This window comes from Pomacea canaliculata, linkage group LG4 (genome assembly GCF_003073045.1).
Source record: "Pomacea canaliculata isolate SZHN2017 linkage group LG4, ASM307304v1, whole genome shotgun sequence".
In the NCBI taxonomy this organism is placed as follows: Eukaryota; Metazoa; Mollusca; class Gastropoda; order Architaenioglossa; family Ampullariidae; genus Pomacea; species Pomacea canaliculata.
Window position 1 is genome coordinate 32,155,639 of NC_037593.1, and position 24,251 is coordinate 32,179,889.

At 38.3% G+C, this 24,251-nt stretch overlaps 2 protein-coding genes across 7 annotated transcripts in view; both read right to left on the reverse strand.

The window, feature by feature from the left end:
* Nucleotides 1-6,935, reverse strand: part of LOC112563103 — a 40,484-nt gene extending 33,549 nt beyond the window's left edge. For 2 of the 4 annotated variants that reach the window (XM_025236844.1, XM_025236845.1), the window contains exons 1-5: nt 6,132-6,934; nt 5,504-5,753; nt 4,856-5,025; nt 1,024-1,108; nt 482-645 (exon numbers count right to left, since the gene is read on the reverse strand). In XM_025236844.1, coding sequence (XP_025092629.1) covers nt 482-645; nt 1,024-1,108; nt 4,856-4,873 — 267 coding nt within the window. In that variant the 5' untranslated portion in view covers nt 4,874-5,025; nt 5,504-5,753; nt 6,132-6,934. Of the gene's footprint in view, nt 1-481; nt 646-1,023; nt 1,109-4,855; nt 5,026-5,503; nt 5,754-6,131 lie in introns of all 4 variants that reach the window. The other 2 variants (XM_025236846.1, XM_025236843.1) reach the window with 2 other exon arrangements.
* Nucleotides 6,936-7,567: 632 nt separating this feature from the next.
* Nucleotides 7,568-24,251, reverse strand: part of LOC112563102 (E3 ubiquitin-protein ligase TRIM37-like) — a 30,697-nt gene continuing 14,013 nt past the window's right edge. For 2 of the 3 annotated variants that reach the window (XM_025236842.1, XM_025236840.1), the window contains exons 6-23: nt 23,468-23,590; nt 22,915-23,038; nt 21,485-21,677; nt 21,174-21,306; nt 20,578-20,654; nt 20,114-20,350; nt 19,586-19,649; nt 18,751-18,805; nt 17,982-18,175; nt 17,442-17,569; nt 17,138-17,254; nt 16,171-16,289; nt 13,966-14,355; nt 13,527-13,676; nt 12,671-12,770; nt 12,214-12,311; nt 9,888-10,161; nt 7,568-9,442 (exon numbers count right to left, since the gene is read on the reverse strand). In XM_025236842.1, the coding sequence (XP_025092627.1) occupies nt 9,409-9,442; nt 9,888-10,161; nt 12,214-12,311; nt 12,671-12,770; nt 13,527-13,676; nt 13,966-14,355; nt 16,171-16,289; nt 17,138-17,254; nt 17,442-17,569; nt 17,982-18,175; nt 18,751-18,805; nt 19,586-19,649; nt 20,114-20,350; nt 20,578-20,654; nt 21,174-21,306; nt 21,485-21,677; nt 22,915-23,038; nt 23,468-23,590 (2,610 nt within the window). In that variant the 3' untranslated portion in view covers nt 7,568-9,408. The remainder of the gene's footprint in view (nt 9,443-9,887; nt 10,162-12,213; nt 12,312-12,670; nt 12,771-13,526; nt 13,677-13,965; nt 14,356-16,170; nt 16,290-17,137; nt 17,255-17,441; nt 17,570-17,981; nt 18,176-18,750; nt 18,806-19,585; nt 19,650-20,113; nt 20,351-20,577; nt 20,655-21,173; nt 21,307-21,484; nt 21,678-22,914; nt 23,039-23,467; nt 23,591-24,251) is intronic. The other variant, XM_025236841.1, reaches the window with a different exon arrangement.

Below are 24,251 nucleotides of genomic sequence, written 5' to 3' on the forward strand. Positions count from 1 at the left end.
AATTAACGGCATGGAATGACCAAAAGCCGTGTTACGACAAACAAGCTGAAATGACTTTTCAAAGACCTTTGAAACATTTCGGACAGGACGCTTGCCGAAACCAACTTCGATCCCACTTCTGCATCTCTCAAGATCAGAAGCTGAAAAACTAGAAATTGTTCCATTACTATTCCGAAAACAGAGAAGCTACACGTGTGACTGTAGCTCAGCCATGTTGCAGCCGTGGATTCTACACGTTCCTTCATCTCGCTAATGCTATGCGTTGTTAGTTGTTTTTTTTTAAAATTTAGTATGAAATTCTTGATACTGTATATTGATCTCTCTACCTTATTTCTGCTCACTTAACTCTTGCTGTTGGTGCTAGAATCTGATATTCAATGTCAGTTAAAAACCTTACAAAACTCTCTGTTTCATATTCGATATCAGTTACACTTTTCAAACCCCTGTGACTAACATTGAGTGTCAATGACACTTTACTGACCTGAGCACCAGTCATCTGACTGACGAACCTGACCGCCGCCTCGATCTGAGATGCAGCACCGCGAATGACGATGATCTTCATGCCCCGTATAGGTGATGGGTCATGGTCAAACTGTACATCAGCGCCTGATTTCGCCATGACTGTTTGAAGTGGGCGCTTGTTTCCTAGAAGAATAACAACGATAATGATAATAAAAATACTTTACTGTGTGCAATGTTCTAGTTAGTACATATCTCACTTCCTCCTATCTTTCAATAATGCCGACGATGTTGCTTTGATAAAACAGCCCACTTTGGTAACAATAAGTGTGATAAATTCCAATTTGTGAGATGAGGTCCAAAAAAAAAAAAAGCTTAATGACCAACCATTAGATTAGGAGGGGAAAAAACCCAGCTTTTCTAAAATGTTCATGCCTCTCCGAGGTCCTTCCTTACCCATATACAGATTATCTCCAAATGCATATTGTTCAGACGTGTATTCAGTCTTCAGGTGCTAGCAAAAGTCAGATGATGCAATAAAGTGACAGTTGACATGTCACTTACCTTTATCGACGAGAAGAGCAGCCTGCGCATCAGTTATAGCGTGCAGGTATACCTGGGCATCACCCGCCCCTCCCCGTCGCTTTCGCTGTATGTACAACACGAACAACAAGAAAAACATTGTGACGTGCACCACTCTTCTCCCAAACTACCGACTGATATGGACCGGAAATGACATCATACATGTACAAAAACCCAAGGTGACGATATGGGCCCATCGCTGTGGACTTTAAGTTAGGATACCTCGGAAGAACTAAGGAACAGTAAAGCGTTTCAGATCTTGGAGGTCGCTAGAGAACCCACAGGGTACGATCTCAAGTGATGTCTTACCTATAACTCTCCCCTCCCTCCCCAATGGGAAACTCCTGGGCTCCGGTGCATAGGCGGTCTTAACTCGAGTTAAGACCGCAGTTAAGCCAAGCACGTTGTCTTAACCTAAGACGCCTGCTAAGCGCGGTGCATGGGCGGTCTCAACTCGCTAAGCAAGCGGTCTTTGTCTTAAAATTTAAGACTGGTCCCCCCCTGTCTTAACTCCTTGCTTAACCGCGACACGCTGCTTACGCATGACCGTACGGCGGCTTTCGTAGTAACAGAGGCGCTTGATCGTGTTGTTTACTGAGTTGCCCTGCGTATACCATTGATAAATACAGATTTTTCACTACTTCAGCGATCCATCAAATCCATTTGATATGTATGACGTCGATTTGTTTCATTGTTTTCGATTTCGTCGAGCGAACATAACAGTGGAAAATGATTTCGACCATCATTTTCAACGAAAAGGCTCTACTCCGCCTTTGTTGCAGGTAAGACTATAGTCACCACCACTATATAAATATATAATTAATAAGTGTAATTGACAGCATTACGTTAAAAATATTTAATAATGTTAGCATGACTTCAAAATATAATCACATAACAAAACAATGGCGTATAACTTAAGACGGTGTTGACGACAGTGGGTGATGTTTGTTGTTATTATTGCTGCTCTCAGGTAAACACGAGACCACAAAACTTATATATATTTGGAAAGGAAAAAACTTGAATTTTGCAATAAAAGTAATGAAAATCTTCTACTTTCACTCTGGTGACAGCAATAATAAAAAAAAAATTCAGTTTGCTATACTTGGGTCATATGAGCAGACGCACAATTCTGGCCCATCCACTGTGCTCCAAGTGTTGTTTTAGAGTATGTAAACATTATTAAAAAATTGATGGCATAAGTAAAACAACACAGAATAAAGTAGCAGAGCACCCAGAATCTCTTATATAGTTTGATTTAATACATGTTTATCAATTTGACAGGCAGTTCATTGCAGTATGTCTCAAGTTGTAAACATGTGGCTCAAGAGATAGATAATCATAATAGGTTAATGTTCACATCGTCCTTTTTAACTAAAAATGGACAGTTTTGTTTAGATGTGAATACTAAAATATATAAATCATTGAGGTCAATAATATTTCCTATGTCTTTTGCAGGTGATGGTGGCATTACAATTTTACGTTACAAGCACAATGCAAGTTGTAGTGGCTGACGGCATTGACATGGGATGAATATGGGAGACAGTGGCTACCCGCTGAGGGACTGGCTTAGTTTCCCTTTTTTTTAAATGCAGAAAAAAAAGAACTCCTCCCCTTTAATATCATATGCTTCAGAATATATTGTGTGACTTCAGATACATCCCTGCCAAAGCAGCAAAAATCATCATGTGTTCCATTGTGCTGTCATAATTTCTAACTGAATGGTCACATTATTATTCAATTTGACTTTGGCTGAATAGCAACATCCACCACAATCAGTTGGTGAACACTTTTAGCAGCTGGCATTACCAATTCATTTTCCATCTGTTTTTCTGTCTAGTATTTGTTACCTCAGCCTGTGCCAGATTTATTTTGATTTCCATGAATTGCAATTCTTTTTTAACAAGATTCAAGTTCACTGTCCAGGAGCTACAAAGTTTTTTGTTCTCTTATCTTTGTTGTGCATTCTTTTGTATCATCAGGTATTTTGCTTTCTTCGGGTGACCCAGTTGACGGATGGAATTCTGGCTGCTTGGTACATCACCTGGTGTGTTTTATCTGACAGTCAAAAAGATTTTTTTCAGAAATGTGCAGCTGTCTAGGTCTAAGCCGCTTTGATGGCTTTGAATATTGCTGTGTGGAACTCTGTGTGGTCTTGATGCTGCACGAAAGAAATGTTTCTTAGAACAATTGATTCATGACACTTCTACTTGGGAGCACTGAGTACTTACCATTGCATTAGAATATGTAAAGGTATTGCTTGAATTACTCTTCTGTGTAAGGTTTCTATATAAATAGATTATTGTGTTGCTTGTTATTCTTTGTGATGCCAAGTAACTAGTAAAAAGCAGTTATGTTGATATTTACTACATGCTGCTAGTAGGATTGTGAAGGACATGTTTCTCTCTTTAGAGTTAATATTTAGCACTTTTCACTGGACTCAGGTGTAGCCATTTCAGAACTTCATAACATCTTATTTGCAACTGTTTAAGAATGTAGACACTGCAAATCCTGTCATTCAGAAGCTGAGTGTCTACTGGAATCTAAACTGTAGAACACTGGTACTGTAACATGTATTAGACTTGTAGTTAAAACTTGTTAAATGTCCAAACTGACTGTGGATGTAAAGACAAACCTGCTGTGTACATCTCCCAAATTATGTCATAGTCTGTGTTTGGCACTTGAATTAAACAATTTATAATTTTAAGCCAGCTGTGGAAAATTATATGTAGCTGCCCTCTCTAAAGGACAAAAACCTTGGTGGCTTTTCCTTAATATTTCATGTTTTGTTCAAAAATACCATCAGGAATATCTGTGCTATAAAGTACATTTTTAAAATTTCCCATTTGAAAACATCATCATCTGAAATGTTCAATTCATTGTTGTTTGTTATGCATGAAAATAATAAATCTGCATATACTTCTAACAAAAGCATTTCCATTGTTGAATTAGAAGATTGAACTGGAGTGTTCTATATTGCACCTCCTATATATGTCAATATTATTATTTTATTACTCTCCCCTATCATGAAAGACTTCTGGAGGAACCAGCGTAAATGATTCACCACCTGTAACAAAAACTAAATCAGAAATGTATCTAGTTATTTTAAATAAATGTATTTCGGATGGAAATATTTATTTTCAAACTGGCTGTTGTGTGCTGACTATAGACTCGGTATCTAGAGCTTTTTCTGCGGATGACACAGACGTAAAAAAAAATCTACACAGGTAAACAAAATGACTAACCTTCGATGTTTGTGCCTTCCATCAGTTCTCTGAAATCATCTACAAAAATATTTATCACTTTCTCCATTCATCACGGGTGTTTCTGGTGGCCCCCCTGTCCGTGGGTGGATGTTTTTGACGACTGAGAAATGAAATTATGGAAGATCTTAAATCCGCTCATTTCTTTCTTATTTCATCTTTTTCTTTTTTCTGGTAAAGCCTCTTCTTCTCCCTGGTAACCTCCTCGATTAAGACTAATTTTTCGCTGTCGCACATCTCTCCTTCGTTTCAGCCATGGTGCGCAGACGAATTTCGCGGCTCAGCACCATCGCTGTAGCGCAGTTTTCATTGGTGGAATATACGGTTGGCAAGGCCGCTCCCGGACAAATTTATTTATATCGCTGACCTCGACCGCCGGGCTGACCTGACCCGTTTCTCAGCTAAGCAAAGGGCTGAGATCGCTCATGCAACAGGCTTGAGACCGCGAACTTAGCCAAGACGAAAAGCGAGTTAAGCAAGGCATCTTAAGACGAAAAGTTAAGACCGCCTATGCACCGGAGCCCTGATCAGTAAGTGCTCCATTTTGTTCTCACCTTTCTTGTTTTGGACATGACAGCAGGGCCTTTTGACTGTTTAGTTTAGCGAACCTCACTGTCTACAAAGCAACTTGAAAACTCGCTCTTTGTCTGACAAATGTACCACGCGTGTCCATGTGCAGCAAAACAGAGGAGATACCTCCTCTTTCGTCTGTGCCAGTTCACCACTGAAACATTAAAATGAATGAAAACCCATTTCACCCACATGCGCCGCTCCTGTTAAAAGTGCAAATAATGCTAGTTTATCTTCTAACCGTTCACCCATTCTAGCTCACTTCTTGACTTCTATTGGTTTTTCTGTCTTCCAAAATCTCCGTAGATTAATTTATCTTCTGTGTGTGTGTGTGTGTGTGTGTTTTGTTTTTTTTCTTGCCAAAATCTCTGGATATTAATTTATCTTCTGTGAGTGTGAGAAAGAGAGAGCGGGAGAGAGGGAGAATAACACAATGCCAGATCACCCTGGAAGACACAGCGCCAGATGAAACATTTGTTTACGAACGTGCATCCGTGATAAATTTATCTGATCATCGTCTTCTGTTTAGCAGTTCTTCGCTCTTGATGTTGTTGTTAATAAACCCAATTCCACTAAGCTGCTATCGCTAACGTATCCATTACGACTAGCTCCAAAATAAGAACTTTTAATACCTTATTATCCAGAGAAAACCCTCGACGGCTCCAAACAAGTGTCCCGTGTCCCTAGACGAGATATGAACAGATGTTCTTTTCGCTGCAGTTGTGACAAGCACTACACAATACTACCAGGCGCTAGTTTGCACTCACCACGGACGTGTATAGGTGGACTGCTGTCTGTCTGCCGAGGCCAACGAAGTTCACTGTTGTCAGTCTCAGTGAGTCTAAACAATGAATGTGAGCCAACCGGAAGCTTTGTACACACCTGCCTCGTTTTGAAATAAAATCGTTTGCCAGCAGTCCAGTAATACAGTTCGTGCCCTAACAGTGCGAGAGACATTCGTGCAAACATTCTTGCAAACATTGGTTCCGCAAAAAAGGTTGGATCTGATCTTAAGTTTCAGTGACAATTAGTTATAACTGCTATAGGTCATATGCTATCTGCCGACAAGTTAATAACAAGCGTTCTCCCGCTTATAAAACATACATTAAGCGGGTGCTGCTGACCCATACAGCGACCTTGAATATTTTAGCCGATAAAACCAAAATACGCGAAGATACACTAGACGAATACTCGTCGTGGGGTCTAGGTATCGATCAAATAATACACCAACAGCTAACATGTATTTAAAAGAACACATACCTTTATTCTTTTGTGAGATGTCGGCGGTGGATTTACCGTCTGCTGTTTTCCCACAGCCTTGAGAGTTCGTGCTAAGGGGACAGTACTGAGAAAAGTGTAAACCACAGACTTCTATGATCTCTAAGTCTGTGGATAAAAAGATGGTTACATTAGTTGCATTTACTTTTTATCTGCACCTTTAGAGTTTAATACCTAAATAAAGTGATCATGGTAATAGTTATGTGCGTGTGATCGTGAATAGGACGGCTAAACCCTTGATAAGCGCACTTTCAAGTGGAGATAAGAGCCTCGTGTTCATGTGAAAACTTTTATTGACTACTGATTACCTTCGTTCATTTTTGAATGATGGCATAATCCCAAAGAAAAAGTAATTGATAATTCATTTTTGAGTAAACAAGAGTTCTTAAAGGTTATTTCAGATCTTAACCTCATTTGACAAGTTTATACTCTTTCTTGATCATCACTTATAAATTTATATAAAGCATGTAATCCCAGCAGTCTAGATTTACTGTAACCTATTGCAGATCAAACAAATAAAATGTGTTGGCCTGAAATCTGAGGATTTTTTGTATTATGGGAAAGTAGTAAGGATAAACAGGTTTGTGGAACTGTCAGAGGAAACAAGTTGTCATGGTAACCCCATATGCATGAGGATAGTGCATGTGTGTGTAATATATAATAATAAATGCAAAATTTGTAAAATGCATACTCACACTCCTAAGTAGCATGCTCCTATCATCTAAGAACAAGACATGGACAGCAAGGAACAGGAAAATAAACAACATAGGAACTATGAAAGAATAAGCAACAGTACTAATGATGAATAAAAACAAATACAGAAAATGCAAAGAGGAACTAAAAAACAAGAACTGAGAGTATCATAAAGAAAGACAAGCAGGGATGAGCATTGTGGGAAAGAGTGTTAGGAGTTGTGTTTACAGAAGAGGTGTATTTTCAGTGTATGTTTAAAGGTAGGTGGCAGATATGGAAAGGGAGAGAGCTTTATTGTTTTGCTGCACAAAGGATGGGTAGCCAGTGCAGAAAGTGAAGGAGAGGAGTGGCGTGGTCCTGTTTCCTAGCTCTAAGCACCAGACTATCCACTATCCTATCAGACAAGAAAATTTGAATGAAGGCAGTTCCAAGCCTGCAAAATTGCCAGCATTGCTACAGAAAATGGACTTTAGTGAAAATGAAACAAAGTGAATAAATTCTATATGTGTCAACATGTATTCTGAAGATCAGTAAAGGTTATTCTATGACCTTACAGTTATAAAGGTGTGAGGTGTTAAAGAGCCCTCACTTATTTTATGGCCAACTTTTATGAAGTCAAAGCCAATCTCTTCTCTTTCCACACTGAGCTCTGAGGTGCTTGGCAAATAAGAGCTATTTCTTAACTTACCGGAATTTATTTTCATTTCTAAAGGAATGAACACCACTTACAAAACCATTGGAATTTATATAAAAGTACATTTTCTTGTAAATACTAGCACAAACACACAAAATATGGCTGTAATCAAGGCAATTCTCTTTATTCATCTCTGTGTTTAGTCTCGTTAGTTTACCGCCAACCTGCACACACTTTACAGCTGGCTGCAGAGAGTGCAAAGCCTCTTGCAAATTTTATTTCAGGTCCTGGCAAACCATTATGAAAGACAATTCTGGCAGCGCTTTAGAAAGGATTGCAAAGTCTAATTCTTATGGTAATCAGCAGCTCTTATTTATATTTTACTGAAACTTGCAGTTGTAACATTCTTTCCTGAGTACAAACCCAAGAGCAAGGGCTGGTCTCCAGCTTGACATACTCTTTGCTAATGTCCTGCTGAGAAGCTTAAGAAAACTTAAGCCTACTTTTTTTTTTAACTGGTGTACTGCCATCACTTCAATGAAATGCAGAAATTTCAACCACTCATTCTTTTTTAACATCTGTTTTTTTCATAGTTGCCAGAGATGATGCAGATGTCATTTTAGAAACCCAATGAGCTGTTATTTTCTGTAACTTCATTTCTGCAGCAAACACATGAAGTATGGAATGTATCTGCTATGTATCTGTATGTAGGTCCATAGACAAACAGCAAGTTGTTAATTAAACATAAAAAATGCTCATTGCACGTGTTGATTCACTTCAATGCCAAAACAACTTATAAAGAATGAATGGCTGACATCACATCACAGATAAGTAGAAACCACATGACATATCCTAGAAGTAACAAGTCTTGACCATAGCTAACTTGGCAGTACCTCACAACACCCCCCATCCCCGCTCAACTCATAAACACCCTCTTTGAAAATTGGCTCCAATAGTCTATATCATTAATATTAACAAACTGGGTGTATCTATCGACTACAGTTAGCATGCTACCTTTTGGTTGCTGCTTGTTCATGAGGCATCAGTCAAAATTGGTAGTAAATACCTGAATTAAAATATCGTTTGGATTTTTGTGATAATATGCCGACTCCTGTATTTCCTGAAATCGCTGCATTTGATACAGGTGACAAACTAGTTGATTAATCGTGAAATTATCACCTCTGCAATTTGCATATTAGTAAAGAAATAGGTAAACTGAACTTAAAAACAAATTTTCAGCAAAGACACAAGTCTAAACCTTCAATGTCGAAAGAAAAATAAAACAAACAAAGAACTCACTTGAAAAAAAATGCACCAAAATGTGTGCAAAAAATATCATTATAACTCGAACAGAAACAATGTTGCCTATAGGTTGTGATATTCTCAATATTATTATTATATTCACTTTTATTTATCCACTGCTAGGACTACACTTAAATGACTGTATTTTGCATGTATATACTATTGTAACGCATGATAATGACAATTGCTTGAAACAGGTAAAACATGTAAATGATTTTCTTGCATCTGTGCTACCTTTAACATTCTTGAACGGTATGCACAGGAGTACGGACATGCACCCACACCCCACCTCCCACCTCCCAAAAGCCCACTCACACAAAAACATATGCTGTTCAAGCACCTAGTATTTTAACTGCATGAAATATTCACCGCAAGCAGGCACACTTTCAATTTTGACAGTTGACAAGCATACATATAATGGGTACTGTCAACATCATTCTTCGATTGTAATGCAGGTGATGGCAGGTAATGATAACTTTCTGTGCAAGTTATGTAAGCTGTGGTCCCTTTCCACAATTTAGCGTCACTGACATTGTGACGTTCTGGTCCACTGTTCTCTCATTTCTGCAGCTGTTGTTTCTAAATTTTGTAGAATTACATGGTAGATGTTGCAGCTTGATCCAGTCAGAACTACACCACAGATGGGTCATCACGAGACTCAGTTCTGGAAGAAATGGGAATGTGACTGATAATTTGTACAAAATATACACTGGAGTTTATAGTTGTCTTTAAGGTAAACATAACATTTAACAGCAAATATTTTATACAAGCCTCCAAAACTTTTGAATACAGGAAATGGACACTGTACTCTACTGCAGAAACTATTCTGAGATCACTTTATTACTGCACAAAATCTTATCTGGTAAAATTAAGAGAGATTAACAAAAGAAAACACTCTTATTTTAATCAATTAAACATGACACAGAAACAACAAAGAGATGCCATTGCTTCAATCACACAAAAATATTACAATGTTACTATGCATGTCTTGAAACATTTGATACTTTGTGGATGTTTGACTTGACATTATCTTACTCTCTCCTAGACACATCATGTGAAGGTCAAACTCAGCACTTTAAACTCAAGCCAATCCCAAACCTACAACCTACCTGTCCTTGTTTGTAGCTTGCGTGCTAAATTCTACTTGAGGCCCAGGGGCTCCGGCACTGCTGTTTCCATTCGGTGACACAGCTGCAACTCCAGTGCTGGCACTACCACCACTAGCCACTCTGCTACTTCCACTGCTAGAGCTTGCAGCTGTGCCATCTGGAGGTAAATCAACTGAACTGTCTTTGTCACCCTTGTGCATGGAACTCGGTGCAGAGGTTTTGGTCTTGCCATCTGTCTTTGCTGTCTTCAGAAAACTGAAGGACCAGTGCAGACCTGGTGATGTGTGGAATGTATAAGACTATTAATAATGGGTCCAATGATTCTATAACCATTAACTTTCAACGCATAACTTCCCTGGCTGAAATCCCAATGCACACAGTGGCCACAGGTTTGCGAAGACAAATCTCAATAACAAGAACCAAGAAAGACATGACTTATTACAAAATTACATAGTTGGGAAAAAATAGATGAAAGGGTCTGAAGACACATTTAGGGTGGAAGCAAAAACAAGTCACAATTTTTACAAAAAAATTAATAACGTAAATATTTAAAAAAAATGGTTTCCCCAGGGAAGTATAAATTCTTTCTAATTATCATTTATATAATCTACAACAGAATAAATAATCCACAGTGGAAATTTATGTACGTTCCAATTTGGTTTAACTGCTGGTTACATGAACACCAGACAGATCTGGAACTTGTGTAAAGCTAGCAAGCACAAATGTACCTTATCACAACATAATAATAATAAATCCGAAATTTGCAAAGCCCGTACACTTCTAAGGAGTACACCCTTAGCACTTAAGAACAAGAATGAAACATGGACAGCATACAAGGGACAGGAAAACGAACAAATAACAAGCTATAAAGGAATAAACAACTGTACTAAACAAAGAATAAAATCAAATACAGAAAACACAAAGAGGAACTAAATAACAAGAACAAGAGCTGAGAGTAACATGATATTGCAAAAGGAAGGGTGTGAAAAAGGACTAGCATTATGGGAAAGGGTTTTGGGAGTAATGTTTATGGAAGAGGTGCGTATATAGACTATGAGCTTCCTAAAAGAAAACTGTTCAAACTTTTAACAAATTTAGCTGTATGCATATTGGAGATGAAAGGGGATGTGTGGACAGGAATGTTTGGTGTATTAACCAACATGAAATAGTGCAATGAAACAGCACATGTGAATGGTCTATGACTACCCCAACATGTTGTTAATTGCTTCCAGTAGTTCAGTCCAGAAATTCTTGAACAGAATATGGCTATTTTTCAGTGATTGTAAAACTAACCTGATGATCTTATTACAAGAATTCAGCTTTTATTCAGTGATTCTAAAACTAACTCCATACAACTGTGAACACATCCCTGTCATTGGTGGGTGGCCTTATATAAAGCTAATATCAATGTTTTCAATGTGTAAGTGATCATGGTCAGACTAAAAAGAAGAAAAACACTTGTCCTTATACTTCCTTGATTCCTTGATTCCATAATTATTATTAAATAGCAACTGCTCTGAGGGAATAACACGCAATGTGTTATCAGGAGACTGTCCACAGGGTTGAAAATCTGGATAACAAGTTTTCTATAGACTGTGCTGTAAAAATTTATTTATTTTTGTGAAAAGCCTTGAGCTTGCCCTTTGGGTAGGGATAAGGCGCCATCCTGGAAACAGACCGCTTCACGTATCTGGGGAGCATTGTCAACATGGATGATGGAGCAGACGATGACATCAAAAGCCACATCAACAAGGCCAGTCATGCTTTCAACAGCCTACGCCCCATCTAGAACTCCCGAGCATTATCTTTCTGCAATGTGAAAGCAGTCCTACTGTATGGTTCTGAAACCTGGAGAGTGACTAACACTATCAACAACAAGCTCCAGATCTTTACCAACCGATGCCTACTCCATATTCTTGGAATAAGATGGTCTGAAAAGATCTCCAACAGCAGCCTGTGGAAAAGAACCAAACAGAATGCCACTAGCCAAGACATCAAAAAGGACAAATGGGGGTGGATAGGACACACCCTGCACAAACCAACTGACACCATTGCCAAGCAGGCACTTGACTGAAACCCTTAGGGGTACAGGAGAGTTGGAAAACAAAGCAGACTTGGAAAAGAACAGCAGTGAGCGAGGCACAGGACGTCAGAACCACATGGACCCAACTGAAGGTGGGCTGGCCAAAACCGCGTCCACTGGCGAGGTGTTGTTGCAGCCCTATGCTCCTCGAGGAGTAACAAGGACTAAACTAAACTAAACTAAACTAAAAATGCAAGCAAACTTTATTATTCACAGTCCATTACAAGAAATTATTATTCTTACTATCACTCCTCTCACCAGCAGCATCTTTCTTGCTCACAGATGTTCCTGATGCCTCTGATATGCTGTGCTTTCTGTTATCACACTCTCCTTCCAGTTTCCTGTGATAGTAAGAATTTCAGATAACTACCACAAGTTGTTACACTGGATATCCAGCTATCCATAACTAGCAAATGCAATCAATATTTAGATGACTGAAATCCAAGAAAATTATTATTTGCTTACCTCCATCCTTATACACCATATTTATGAAATGTCAGGTGAGAGAAAGACTGTGCAAAGCTTGTCAACCAAAAGCAACCCACAGGAACACAGAAATCATGAAATAAGGCAGTCAACTTTAAATGGTATAAAAAAATAGCGAGGAAATGGCTGCATTTGAGTTGACTGTGAAGTGATCTGGTTTGTGGCTTGTTCGTGAAAGCAGAATGGAACTAGGGAAGAAACATCAGTGTCTTACAGGGACTCTCCAGTGACTGCCTGGGCTGCACTTGGGCTTTCCACCGAGAGGTCATCAATACTGATCTCCTCCAAAGACAAATTGCTGAATAGTGACTCAGCTGAAACAGAGAAGACAGGCAAAGATTATATCACAGACTTGGTAGTGAATAGCTGATGGTGGGAGGTGGGACTTAACTCCTTAGTCTGCTCTTCCTTAGTTTTGCTTTAAGTTTATCTTTTGTCACAGTTACATATTCAGAGAAGTAGGTAAACTGGATTTTTAAAAAAGCTGTCACAAAGTAGGTACTGGCTTCATCACTACAAATTTTGCCAAAAATCCATATCATCACCTATTACATAATTATTAAATGCATCTACTTTGTTCTCAGAAAGCATCTTGAAGTAAATTAGAAGTATTATCACCGAGAATTGCCACAACACTTAAGAGCGCAGATTAACCATTTTGAAAAGTGACAAATTTGATGCACAGGAACAACCCTCAAAGACTATGCTTACCCCATATCCCCCCAAAAAAGGTAACTGAGGGAAAATGATTCCTTTAGCTGTATCTGCAGTTACTTTAATCTTTAAATAGACGTGACATAAAGAAATTACTGAGTGTGTTCTCTTGCAGAGGAATCTGTGCTTGTGCAAGCCTACACAACTGCAGTTGTGGAGAACCTTCTATGAGTTAAGGAATCAGCACCATTCACCTCTAAAACTGGAGATTTCAAGAGACCCACAACTCACTCTACCTTTCAGCTGAATTACAAAGGTACTGCAATAATTTTCACAGACATATGCCAAACTGCATTCACGTACCCTCACACATGCAACTGTTTACTCTTGACGGGGAAGGGGAAGCAGAAACTGACCTGTTATATTGGGTATTTGCTGCAAATTTTGAGAAGCGTTACACAGTCGAGCAGGCCTGTCCATGACGTCACCGTGGTGCAAAGAGTGCTGTTCTAGAGAGTTTCGCATGGGCTGTACCATGGCGCTGTGAGAAGCCTTTTTGGTCTTTCCTGTAGAGTTTAAGAAGTCCTTTTATGCAGGTAGCATTCACAGCTAAATGTAAAAGAAGATGGAATAAGTCTTTTCCCCCATTCAGCACAATGTAACAACAATATAAAAAAATGTCAGTAATGAATTCTGATCATGACAAAGATTTTGATCATTGTCTCTAAAACTTAATAATTTCATTAAAGAACTTGTTACTTCTTACTTCAGCTTTGCAGGGGTATGTCAAAAATAATGTTGATTTTGATTTCCTTCAGGCACAGGTCAAGATATCCAGCAATGATTGTAACTCACCCCCATTTCTATATCTGCGGGCTTCAGTTTCACTAGTGACTGCAGAGTTTGCAACTGCCATGGTTGTAGCTGCCAGTTCTGTGAACCTGGCATGAATGTGCTCCAGGACGTCAGATGGCATAGGAGACACTGATCCACATAACCCTGCAATGTCGACCACTGCACCTGCTTCAATAATAGGGCAAGCAGATGCCCCACCCTTGGCTCCAGAAAAAGACAAAGATGAGCCTGAAGCTGCACATTTGGGCGGCCCCAAAAGGTTCTTGACGTCTAGGAGTCGCTTAGAGTTACTGCCACTGTTTGCTTCAGAAGATGCTAGGTTAAGATCTGTCTCTAAACTGTCCAACCATCGCTGTGTCTGTAGTAATGATGATGTTTCAAGGGCTTCACCTGGATAAAAAATTATACCAAATGGGAGATTCAGTAAAGCTAGTAATTAAAATTACTGAATTAAGTGAAAACCAGGAGGACAAAAGATAGCAAAGATGGGAGAATCCTATCAGCAATGGTGTTGCAGACATAATTTAGCATGGGTACCAATGCCAGATTCATGTAGATGTGTATAAGTGTTGTGCACACACATACATCCTACTCAAACACCCATCAACAAAAATATGCAATTCTACAATACCTGTACATGCATTAGCAAGCACAAGCTCACACTAATATATACAAACACCCCATACACCTAAACCCTATAGCCAGAAACAATCATTCGTTCCACTAGGTATTCCAAGCTTATTTTTAAATCAGTAATAAGCAAAAAGTACATATTTCAGGACAATCTTTGGGCATTCACATCCAAACTGCAGAACTGGCATCAGAAAGTCAATCTTAGAAACATAACAATATTTGAGTAACTGTACAGTGTGGTTGAGGAATCTGAGGTTCAGTTAGAAAATCTGAAAGAGGATATCACTGAGAACCTTGAATCATTTGAAAAGGAATTTCAGCAGCATTTCCCTGAGCTTACAGATGAAGAAACTGGATTAGAACAAATCCCCTTCTCTGCTTCATTGAATGTTGCCAATGAATTCTTGGATCTACAGAGTGATTTTTCTGCACATATTTTGTTTCAGGAAAAATTGTTACTGACCTTCTAGTGTGCTTTTTATCAGTAATATCCAAATGTCGCAAAGCATGCATTTTGAGTTTAATTTCATTTGCCTTTTCATAACTCTGGAAGAGTGGATTTTCTGTGCTTTGCATATCAGAACAAAGGAAAGACACAGACTGAACACTGATGATGATATAAGGTTGGCTTTGACAAAACTCTCAGGCACAAATTCCCATGCTGGTTGCCAAGATGCAGAGCCAACCGTGTGATAAGAATGATTTGATCATTGATTATGAATCATCAGTGATTAACATTAAAAGACTAAGACTTATCTAACACTTCTAAAAATTACTTTAGATTCTAAAGTTTCTAAATCTCAGTATTCTAAGACTAAATCTATCTCATGATGTGACTGTCAGTAGGACTGTCTTTGGGACATATATACATTATCATATAAAATAGTCATGACTTTTCATGTGTCTTTCACGGAGGTCGCAGGTTACTTGGAGATTTTAAAAGTGGGCCACAACCCAAAAAAGGTTGGGAACTACTATTTTACTTTGATCCCACTCGGTAACACTGTCGGCCATGGCGGTGATTGGCAGTGGAGAACCATCCTAATTTTACAAACTTACAAAGTTTTATCGTTTAAAGAATTCTGCATTTTCTGATATCATACCAATACCAATATTAGTCCAGTGTGTACTTCATGTTCATAACAAATCAGGATTAAAACTCTTCATTCGATATAAGCGCATTTTTCAAATTGAAAATCCCCAGGGTTTTGATATCAAATTAAAGCCTGTTCTCTCCCCTAGTCGATAGAACTGCCTATTTTTGGATCATTTACTTGCATGTAGGAAATAAATCCAAAAGTAAAGTAGTATCCGACTATGGCTTTAATTTTTCATGCCATGGATGGAAACATGATGGGGTGGTGTAGTTTCAAGCCATATTTTCTGTTTATTTTGACTCCAGTCATAAAAAACCTCGACTGAAAAAAAAATAACAAACATTATTTCTTTTATGTAGTAATGTCATAAAATACGATAACAAAAATGTACATTGTGTTGGAAAGTAAGGGATTTTTTTCAGGAATCTGCATTAACAACCACAGCAGTTCACTCAGTTCTACTGGATACTCTGACCTTGTTTCCATGGTAATATAGCAGCCAAAGCCGAGCGGGAAGGCAAAAGCCAGTGCTGGTCCACATCTGACGAGTGCTGCTCCAGGAAACGCATCAGAGAAGCCTCATCATCCTGAACACTGCTCACAATAGTCATGATCACATAACACAACTTTGTCTGCATCATATCACCGACATGTAATGGATGTGCTGCTATATGTCTATATCCGAGACCAATGTTAAGCCTCTTGCAAAGTTCTCCGCTGTTAGTCTCGGAGAGCCTATACAACGAATGTGACTAAACTGGAAGCGTTGTATACATCAGCCTTGTTTTAGTAGTTAAGTGGAAAAAAATCGTTTGCAAATAGTCCAGTAACACAAGTTCATGATCATATCGACACAACAATGGTAAGAATCCACACACATATATGTGCACCCTCCTCTAACCTTACGCTGACTAACTTATCTGCAAGAAAACAATTTTGGAGAGTGAAAATTTTAAACACTAGGAATGACCTCTAAGTTAGAGTATTTAAAAAGAGTACATGACCACTAAGCCTTTCTGCTTAACCCTCTTAGCACTGCATATAAATATTTCAAAGAGACTGTCTGATGACTGAAGATGACAGTGGGTGATGTTTATTTTTATTACTGCTGCTCTCAGGTAAACATTAGACCAAGAAACCTATACATTTTTGGAAGAGAGAAGGCTTGAACTTTGCAATAAAAGAAATGAAAATCGCCTTCCCCATGCTTCCCAGGCAAAGCCATCACGCTCTAAGGCAGCGGTTCTCAACTTTCACTTGTGACACCCCCTGACGAACAAAGGTACGTCCGCGCTCCCCCCTTAGCCAGCAATGTAAGCTAATTTCACTAATACTGGTATAAGAAACTTTTAAAAAATGACCACCTTCGCGCACCACCATTTGAGAACCGCGGCTCTAAGGGTTAAAGTGTGCTGCTGTGTAGTATCTTGGTGAGTCCTCACCTAGTATCAGGTCGAGAAAGATTGTTGGTGGTCCGTGCAACCCTTGATGAGTTTCCCAGCTGGTCAAGGTCATTTTCTTCCCAGTGAAGAGAGTCTCCCACATCATTGTCGACCGACCTGCACCAGTTGTTCAGAAAGTTATTTTAATGATATGGCAGGCATAGCTAAAAGTTCTAAAATTATGAGGAATAGCCTTATGTACCCATTTCATCTCACAGCTGTGATCTCAGAGATGATGATGTAAGTTAAAACTCATTTTTCTCATGTTGCTTTTCTCCAGCATTCACTTCTTGGAAGCACTCACATTGTCTCCTCATCAATGTCATTCTCATCATTGCTGTTGTCAGCTGTAGCTGCTATACCACTGCCACTGCTAATGCAAAGAGAGGTTCCTGTCTCCTCCAGATCTTCCAAGTCCTCTTCACTCAAACCCTGTAACATTTTTGGTTAACAGTAATAGTTCCACAGACCCACAGATAGTCACTTATATAATACCGGTAATGAGGGGATGAACAAAAGCCAATGTTCTCACCACTTTGCATCAACGTCATCGTTATTCTTTGTTTCTATCAGAGCATAAGTCCTGTGCTACAAATCTCCAACTATCTCTGTCCTTTGCTTTGCCTGTGTCAACCCAACAATCTTTAGCTCTGAGTCTGACAACTTTGTTATGGACCATAAATGCCACAGCCATTCATTCTTCCATGAGTATTGGATTGTAGCTGTCATGGGGATTTACTTGCATCTTTTCCACCCCCACCTCCATTTCCACAATTCATTTCCGTAACTTAAAATGTTAAAAATTGCTTTAAAAGAAGTCTGCCTAAAGCAGGAAGGTACTCACATCATTAAAATCTGTTGTTTGGCTTGAGCTGCTTGATGATGATGATAATGATCCCTCATTGTTCTCCCCCTCATCTGCATGAGTCTCTCGGCACTGTGGAACTTGTACAACTTTGCTTAGTGAGTACAGAGATGTACCCCCTGTGGTGCCTTCAGCAGTCTGAGAGTCCAAGAGCGGCAAGGGAACCTCTGGGACTAAGGGAAAAGAATGTGGGAATATTCAGTTTGTCATGCTCAAACAAACTTAAGTCATTCAAAAGACAATGTTTTCTACGTTCCCTTTAAACAATAGAATATTTCTGAACTACACCAGATTAAAAATATAATTCATGTCAGTTTATAAAAAGATGGATAAACTTGAATCCATTTCTTTCAGTCCTTGCAAATTCACGTTAAAAATGAGACAGGAATGGAGTAGAAGAAAAACTCAGCAAGGATCTAAGCAAAAATGGATCAAAAGAAACACATTTATGGAATATTTCATAAAACATGTCAAACAAGCCTTCTATTTTGTTCAAATAAGGAAATTCTTATATGTTTATATGAGATCAAAATGAATAAATTCATTTAAGAGTCAAAACAAAATCTATACATCACTAACAGTTTCCTTTTAACACCTGTCTTTTTCCAATGATGACTGTGTAGAGGGCTGGTAGTCCCGCGTTGTCCACCACTCAGCTACAACTGTGTCCAAACTATGTTTGTCTCCTTACCGTCTTCTAATCAAAAAGCAAAGAAATAAAATTCCCTTTGCATGTTATGCAGCTTACCTGGTGTATTGACCTTTTTCCCACACTTGTTCCTTGACATTTCTAAGTGCAGTCGCTGAGGACATGTTAAACAAAAAAGCAGTTTAGAAATCTTTACAAACATATTGTCATCTTCACATATTATTATTTAGACCTAAAAAAAATCCTACTGACAATCACCAGAATAATAATTCTTAACAAGGTATAATTCACTCTGGTGCAAAGGCAATAGCTCAAAATATTCAAGGTGAAAGACAGTTTTAATCAAGAATTTTTCTTTAGTCTTTTATAACAACCAATATTGAAACAGTGATAGGCAAAATAACAGGATCTAATGTACTTGTAACTAAAATTTATCTGTATAGTTATCTAATAAAGTCTTCAAAACTAATGGTCTGTTCATACATGCCAAATCTTTCTTCACATAAAAAATTAAAGTCAGTGTTAAGGATGTGATATTATGATATAATAAATGCAAGATTTGTATAGTGCAAAATACACTTGTAAGGAGCATGCTCATAGTGTTAAAGAACAAGAACGAGACATGGACAGCATACGATGGACAGAAGAACAAACAAACAGCATATGAACGACAGAAGAATAAACAGTAATGATGATGACTAAAAGACAAAGAGGAACAAAGAAAAAGGACTGAGAGTATTGTTATTTTGCAAAGGAAGACGAGTAGGGAAGTAGCAATAAGTGGAAAAGGGGGGAAGGGTGTGACAATGGACTTGCATTGTGTGCACTGCTGTTAGGAGTATGCTTAAAGGAGAGGTGTGCTTTTAGTGAACATTTAAAGGATTCAATATTCAAAACCAATATGAGAGTGGTTGTGGCCTATAGCCTGTCTTACCTCCTTCAAGTCATTAATCTGGTGGATATGCTGAGCCTGTGTTGCCTCCAGCTGCCCAATATACCTGTGGTATGCAAAGCCCCAACAAAATGAAGACCAATGTGATTATGAACTTTTCAATAAGCAACAAAACATGTAAAAGTAAAATGTATCTTCAAAAATACCTTGACCAGAATGGTTAATTTAAATGTGTTATATAGTTGTGTAGTCGAGCTTTTAAAGAAACTTTGTTACTCCCAAAAAAAAAAAAAGCAAGCAGAGAGAACTGGGTCTAATAACTCCTGATTAACTGCGTCTTAATAAGCCCATGATATTTCCAAGTCAGGAAAGCCACTTGAAAAGCCAACAAAACTACTTGGCCTACATGCTTGCTCTATTCACATTTGGTTTTCATTTCTGATTTCTGACCTATTCAACTGGCATTAGCTTATTGGAAGCAGAAAGACTTAACCAATCTAATAAACCACTACTCCATCCTTCCTGCCCCTCCACCATACTCCTTCATGCCATTTAGGATTGGATACTCACCACTGCTGGTCACGAGACTTCTGGTAAAAAGTTGGTGGTCGCACTTGGAATCTGAGGGTGAGGGTATCATGGTTGTTGCTGGTATCCAGGTAGCCCTCACTGGCCAAAAGATCTAGGCGGAAGAATCGATTGTAGCCCCAGCACTCACCAACTTCAAAGTCAGAGGCAAACTCACGAACAATGTTTTTGCTGGCATCCCGTGAAGCCTGATGCACCATTTCTACTCGGTACTCATACCTGTCAAGAATTGCACAACTCTTTCTCAACACTGTACAGTAAACACAACAATGCTCTTTACATGTTTCTCAAGAAAACTGCCAAAGAATTGGCTTTGTTTGTAGCAATCTTTTGCATATGCTAGTAAAACTGGAAGTTGTTGGATGGGTCTAGGTCTGGGAGAAAAAACAAAAAAGAAAATAGTTTTATTGTTTTCTTGAGGCAAAGACATTGACCAAGGTACTTACTTGGATGTCTCTGGCAGGCCTGCAGACAGCTCCAAGAAAACAGACAGGTAATTACCTCGGACCACTCCATTGCCATCCTGACGTTAATGAAATTGTATTGTATTGAAGTAAAGATGAAAAAAAAATGATTTTGACCAATATTATGATAAAGATGAGGTATACTGCCATGAAATATTATCTGTGGATAGTTACATGGGTGCTTTATGTACAGCTAAAAGTTGCCCCCTTCTCCTTGAAGTTTGGTTCAATGGTGCAGAGGAAGGCATTTATTTTAAGACCTAGAAAACCATAAATTGTGGGTTTGGGTCTCGCCAATCAAGCAATTTCTCTATGGATGTGACACCTCCTTTCAGGTTTGGACTAAATCACAGTAGCTTTGCTTTAGTTGCTAATAAAAAAACAGCACCAGAAACAGCAGTTCCCTTGCCCAAAGCATAAGATGTTGGACAATATCCCTCAGAGCAAGATGTCTCTGTAATGTCCAGCCAGCACATGCTGCTTGCACTCATGACATGACATCAGGACAGCAAACTAAACAACATGACATGCAGATTGGACAAAAGCATGTGTATTAGGATAAAAAAAGAGGCACTCACAGGGTAAACTTTAAGACGCCAGCTAAGTCCTGATACACTGAGAGGAGGGCTGTAAACAGGATCTGCTCGCTGGCGCAGCACACTAAAGTTCTTCATGACAAAAGTGCTTGTGTCATACTGAGGTACAATTTCACTGAAGAAATAAACAAAACAAATTTTTCACTATTTTTATTCACAAATATTTTGATATAATCCTAATCAGCAAACAATGTCTTTTGGCTGGATTGCAAATGACTGATAATCCCCCAAAATAATTGCTTTTGAAGCTGAAAAACAATTATGATTAAAATAACACTTTGTAAATACATTACCTTGTAAAATCAGCAGGCACAGGAGCTGAAACGAAAGAGGCCATAGGACGCAGGTGAACTTGTCGAAATAGTTCCATTATCTCGGAGCTACGCCGGACCAGTTCAGATCGACCACTGTTTCCTAGCTCTCCACCAACTTTTTCCAGAACAGATTCCCACAGCTCTGCTTCTTGGGTTAGTCTACTGCGTTGACCTGTAAGAAATATACATACACAGTTAAAAAAATTTGGCAAGAATAAGCAAGTAGTTTCTTTGCTCCATGGTGACAATGACAAGCTTTATTAGAAGGCTGGTTGATTTGACCTTTTCTCAATCTGACCATCAGTTGATTCAACTACAGCACAATTAAGTTGATTTCACTGTGATCATAGCCAGCAGGTAATTCGACCATGACCACTATCTATACTTGATTCAACCACATTATCGTCTATGTTAATACATATTCTGATATGGAAAAATGAATCCTGAATACCTTTCTGACAATTTGCTAATCACAAAAGAAAGCTAAATCCCTCTGTTTGATACCAATTACCTTAGAACATATTTTGACAATACTGTTCAAACAGTTCTTACAGACAGACTGTGGAACAAACACACAAAGGAAAAGGACAAAAACTTTTAATGAAAGACTGATGAAAATGGCTCAAGACTGCTTTGTTGACTGAAAATCTGTTCAGCTTGCAAAGAAGGTACACTCTTTAATGCCACATTTAACAATATGTTCTGTGTTTACATCAAATTTAAGCTGACAATCAAAGACAGTGCCTAGATACCTTAAATGTGTCAACAATCCCAACAGTTTTATTGTATATTACGCTGGAAACAACAGCACCATCATTTTTTCTGGTCTATAGTCCTCTCTTTTGTCTTATCAATACTTAATTCCATAAAATCCTTATCACACCAATGTACAAACTTTTATAATGCATTGCCAAGATCTTGCTTATGCCCATGCAACAAAGTTAACAATGAGAACTTTACAATATTGGTAATCTCTGCAGCTACTGTATAGATGATATACGGAAGGGTGAAAGACAAGAGGCCTGCATAAATCCTATGCCTGTAATAACAATATCGGAATAACATCCATTTTAGCAGTAAAAATATCTTTAAGAACTTAAATCACGGAAATACAGTCAGCCATCCCTTGTCTGGTACCTGTTGTTGGGGGAAGCACATGGATAGAGGTGGCAGGTGACAAGGTCTGCCACTCTTGCCTATTTTGGGTGATAGTGAGCAGGTCCGGAACAAGACAACCAGTCCATGGAAAAACATATCTTCTTCAAACTTTACCTGATTAACAGGTAAATACCGTTTTACATAAAAGTGCAAAATATGTACTGAAAGCACTGCCAGGTAACCTAGAAATATCAAATATCTAATAAACAGCTGGGAAAACATATCTCCACAGCAAAACACTAAACACTTACCCATGAGAGTCAACAATTTACTCTTCAGCTGTGATTCCAGCCGAGCAATCATCAGCTCCACAGCATTACGGATTTCCCTCACACGTTCATCTTTAGCATTTTTAACACTCTCAATGTTTCGCTCCTAAAAGAAAATAAAGAATAGTGATGCATGATGCGATGTTGCTGTGTTTTTCTCACAAATCAGTTAATATTAAACAGGACTTAATCTGCCAGCCAACTCATTGACTTATTCATTAGCTGATCCAGTCACCAATTAAAAATTACTCAAGTCTTATAACAGAATTACCATTTCAGTGCATACTTATGCCAGTATCAATCAAACTTGATAAAAGTTAGTGCCTAAATGTATGTCCTAACTGTAGTTCACACTGTTGTATCATTGAACTGTAAGGACTCACTACATTATCTATAAAAACACAGAATAAATGAAAAAAGTTATAAAAAAATTAATTCAGAAGTTTAATAGACAGCCAAATGATTGAAATCAACAGATAACAACGTGAAGAAATCTGATTTTGCAAAAATAATAAAATAAAAATGATTGACTGACCACATCCTGTACCAGACTGATAAGCTCCACATGGCGCCGCCGCAACTGACTCAGCTCATCCACAATTTTTTTGGCATGCTCTTCATAGATGCCGTCTAGTGGTTTGAAGGTGTGGCCTGAGTGCTGACACATTGAAAATCCAAGTCAGATGAAGTAGATTTGGTTAAAAAAATTTGTGAACCAAAGAAACGCATGCCACATCTCAAAAATGCATGATACAAGCAGTAGGGTAGGAGAAAGAGAAATAAACACCTTACAGCTCAGGCAATTTTAAACAAAATGAAAAGGAGTGTCATGACCATTTTGTTCATATATATCACATTCAGGATATTATGATAGCATTTTATTTGTAAAGAAATCTTTCAACAGCAGATGAAAAATAGCTGCCTGATATGCAGTTCATCTGAGACATCCTGAAAGCATTTATCCCTTTCTAACAAACATTACAATTGATGGATGAGAGGCCTCATCGCTCACATGGTTTTAACATGGCCTTTTCATTGAATCCTTTTCATCTGGAATCTTTTTCACTGATGTTTAAAAAAAAAAAAAGAATTAATCGCTGATGCTTAAATATATGACCAACAGTTTTATATATGATATAATTATTAAATAGAACTCTGTTAAGGAAACATTAACGCTTTTGAATATTCCAGCATTATTTGTTTATCCAGCATGGCCAATGCAGCTGTATGTAAGGTTATTTTCTGCATCTACTAAAGCATTCTTTGTCTGGATCATGCTAAATTGACAGAGGATGCGTCTTAATTTCAATTTCAATCTT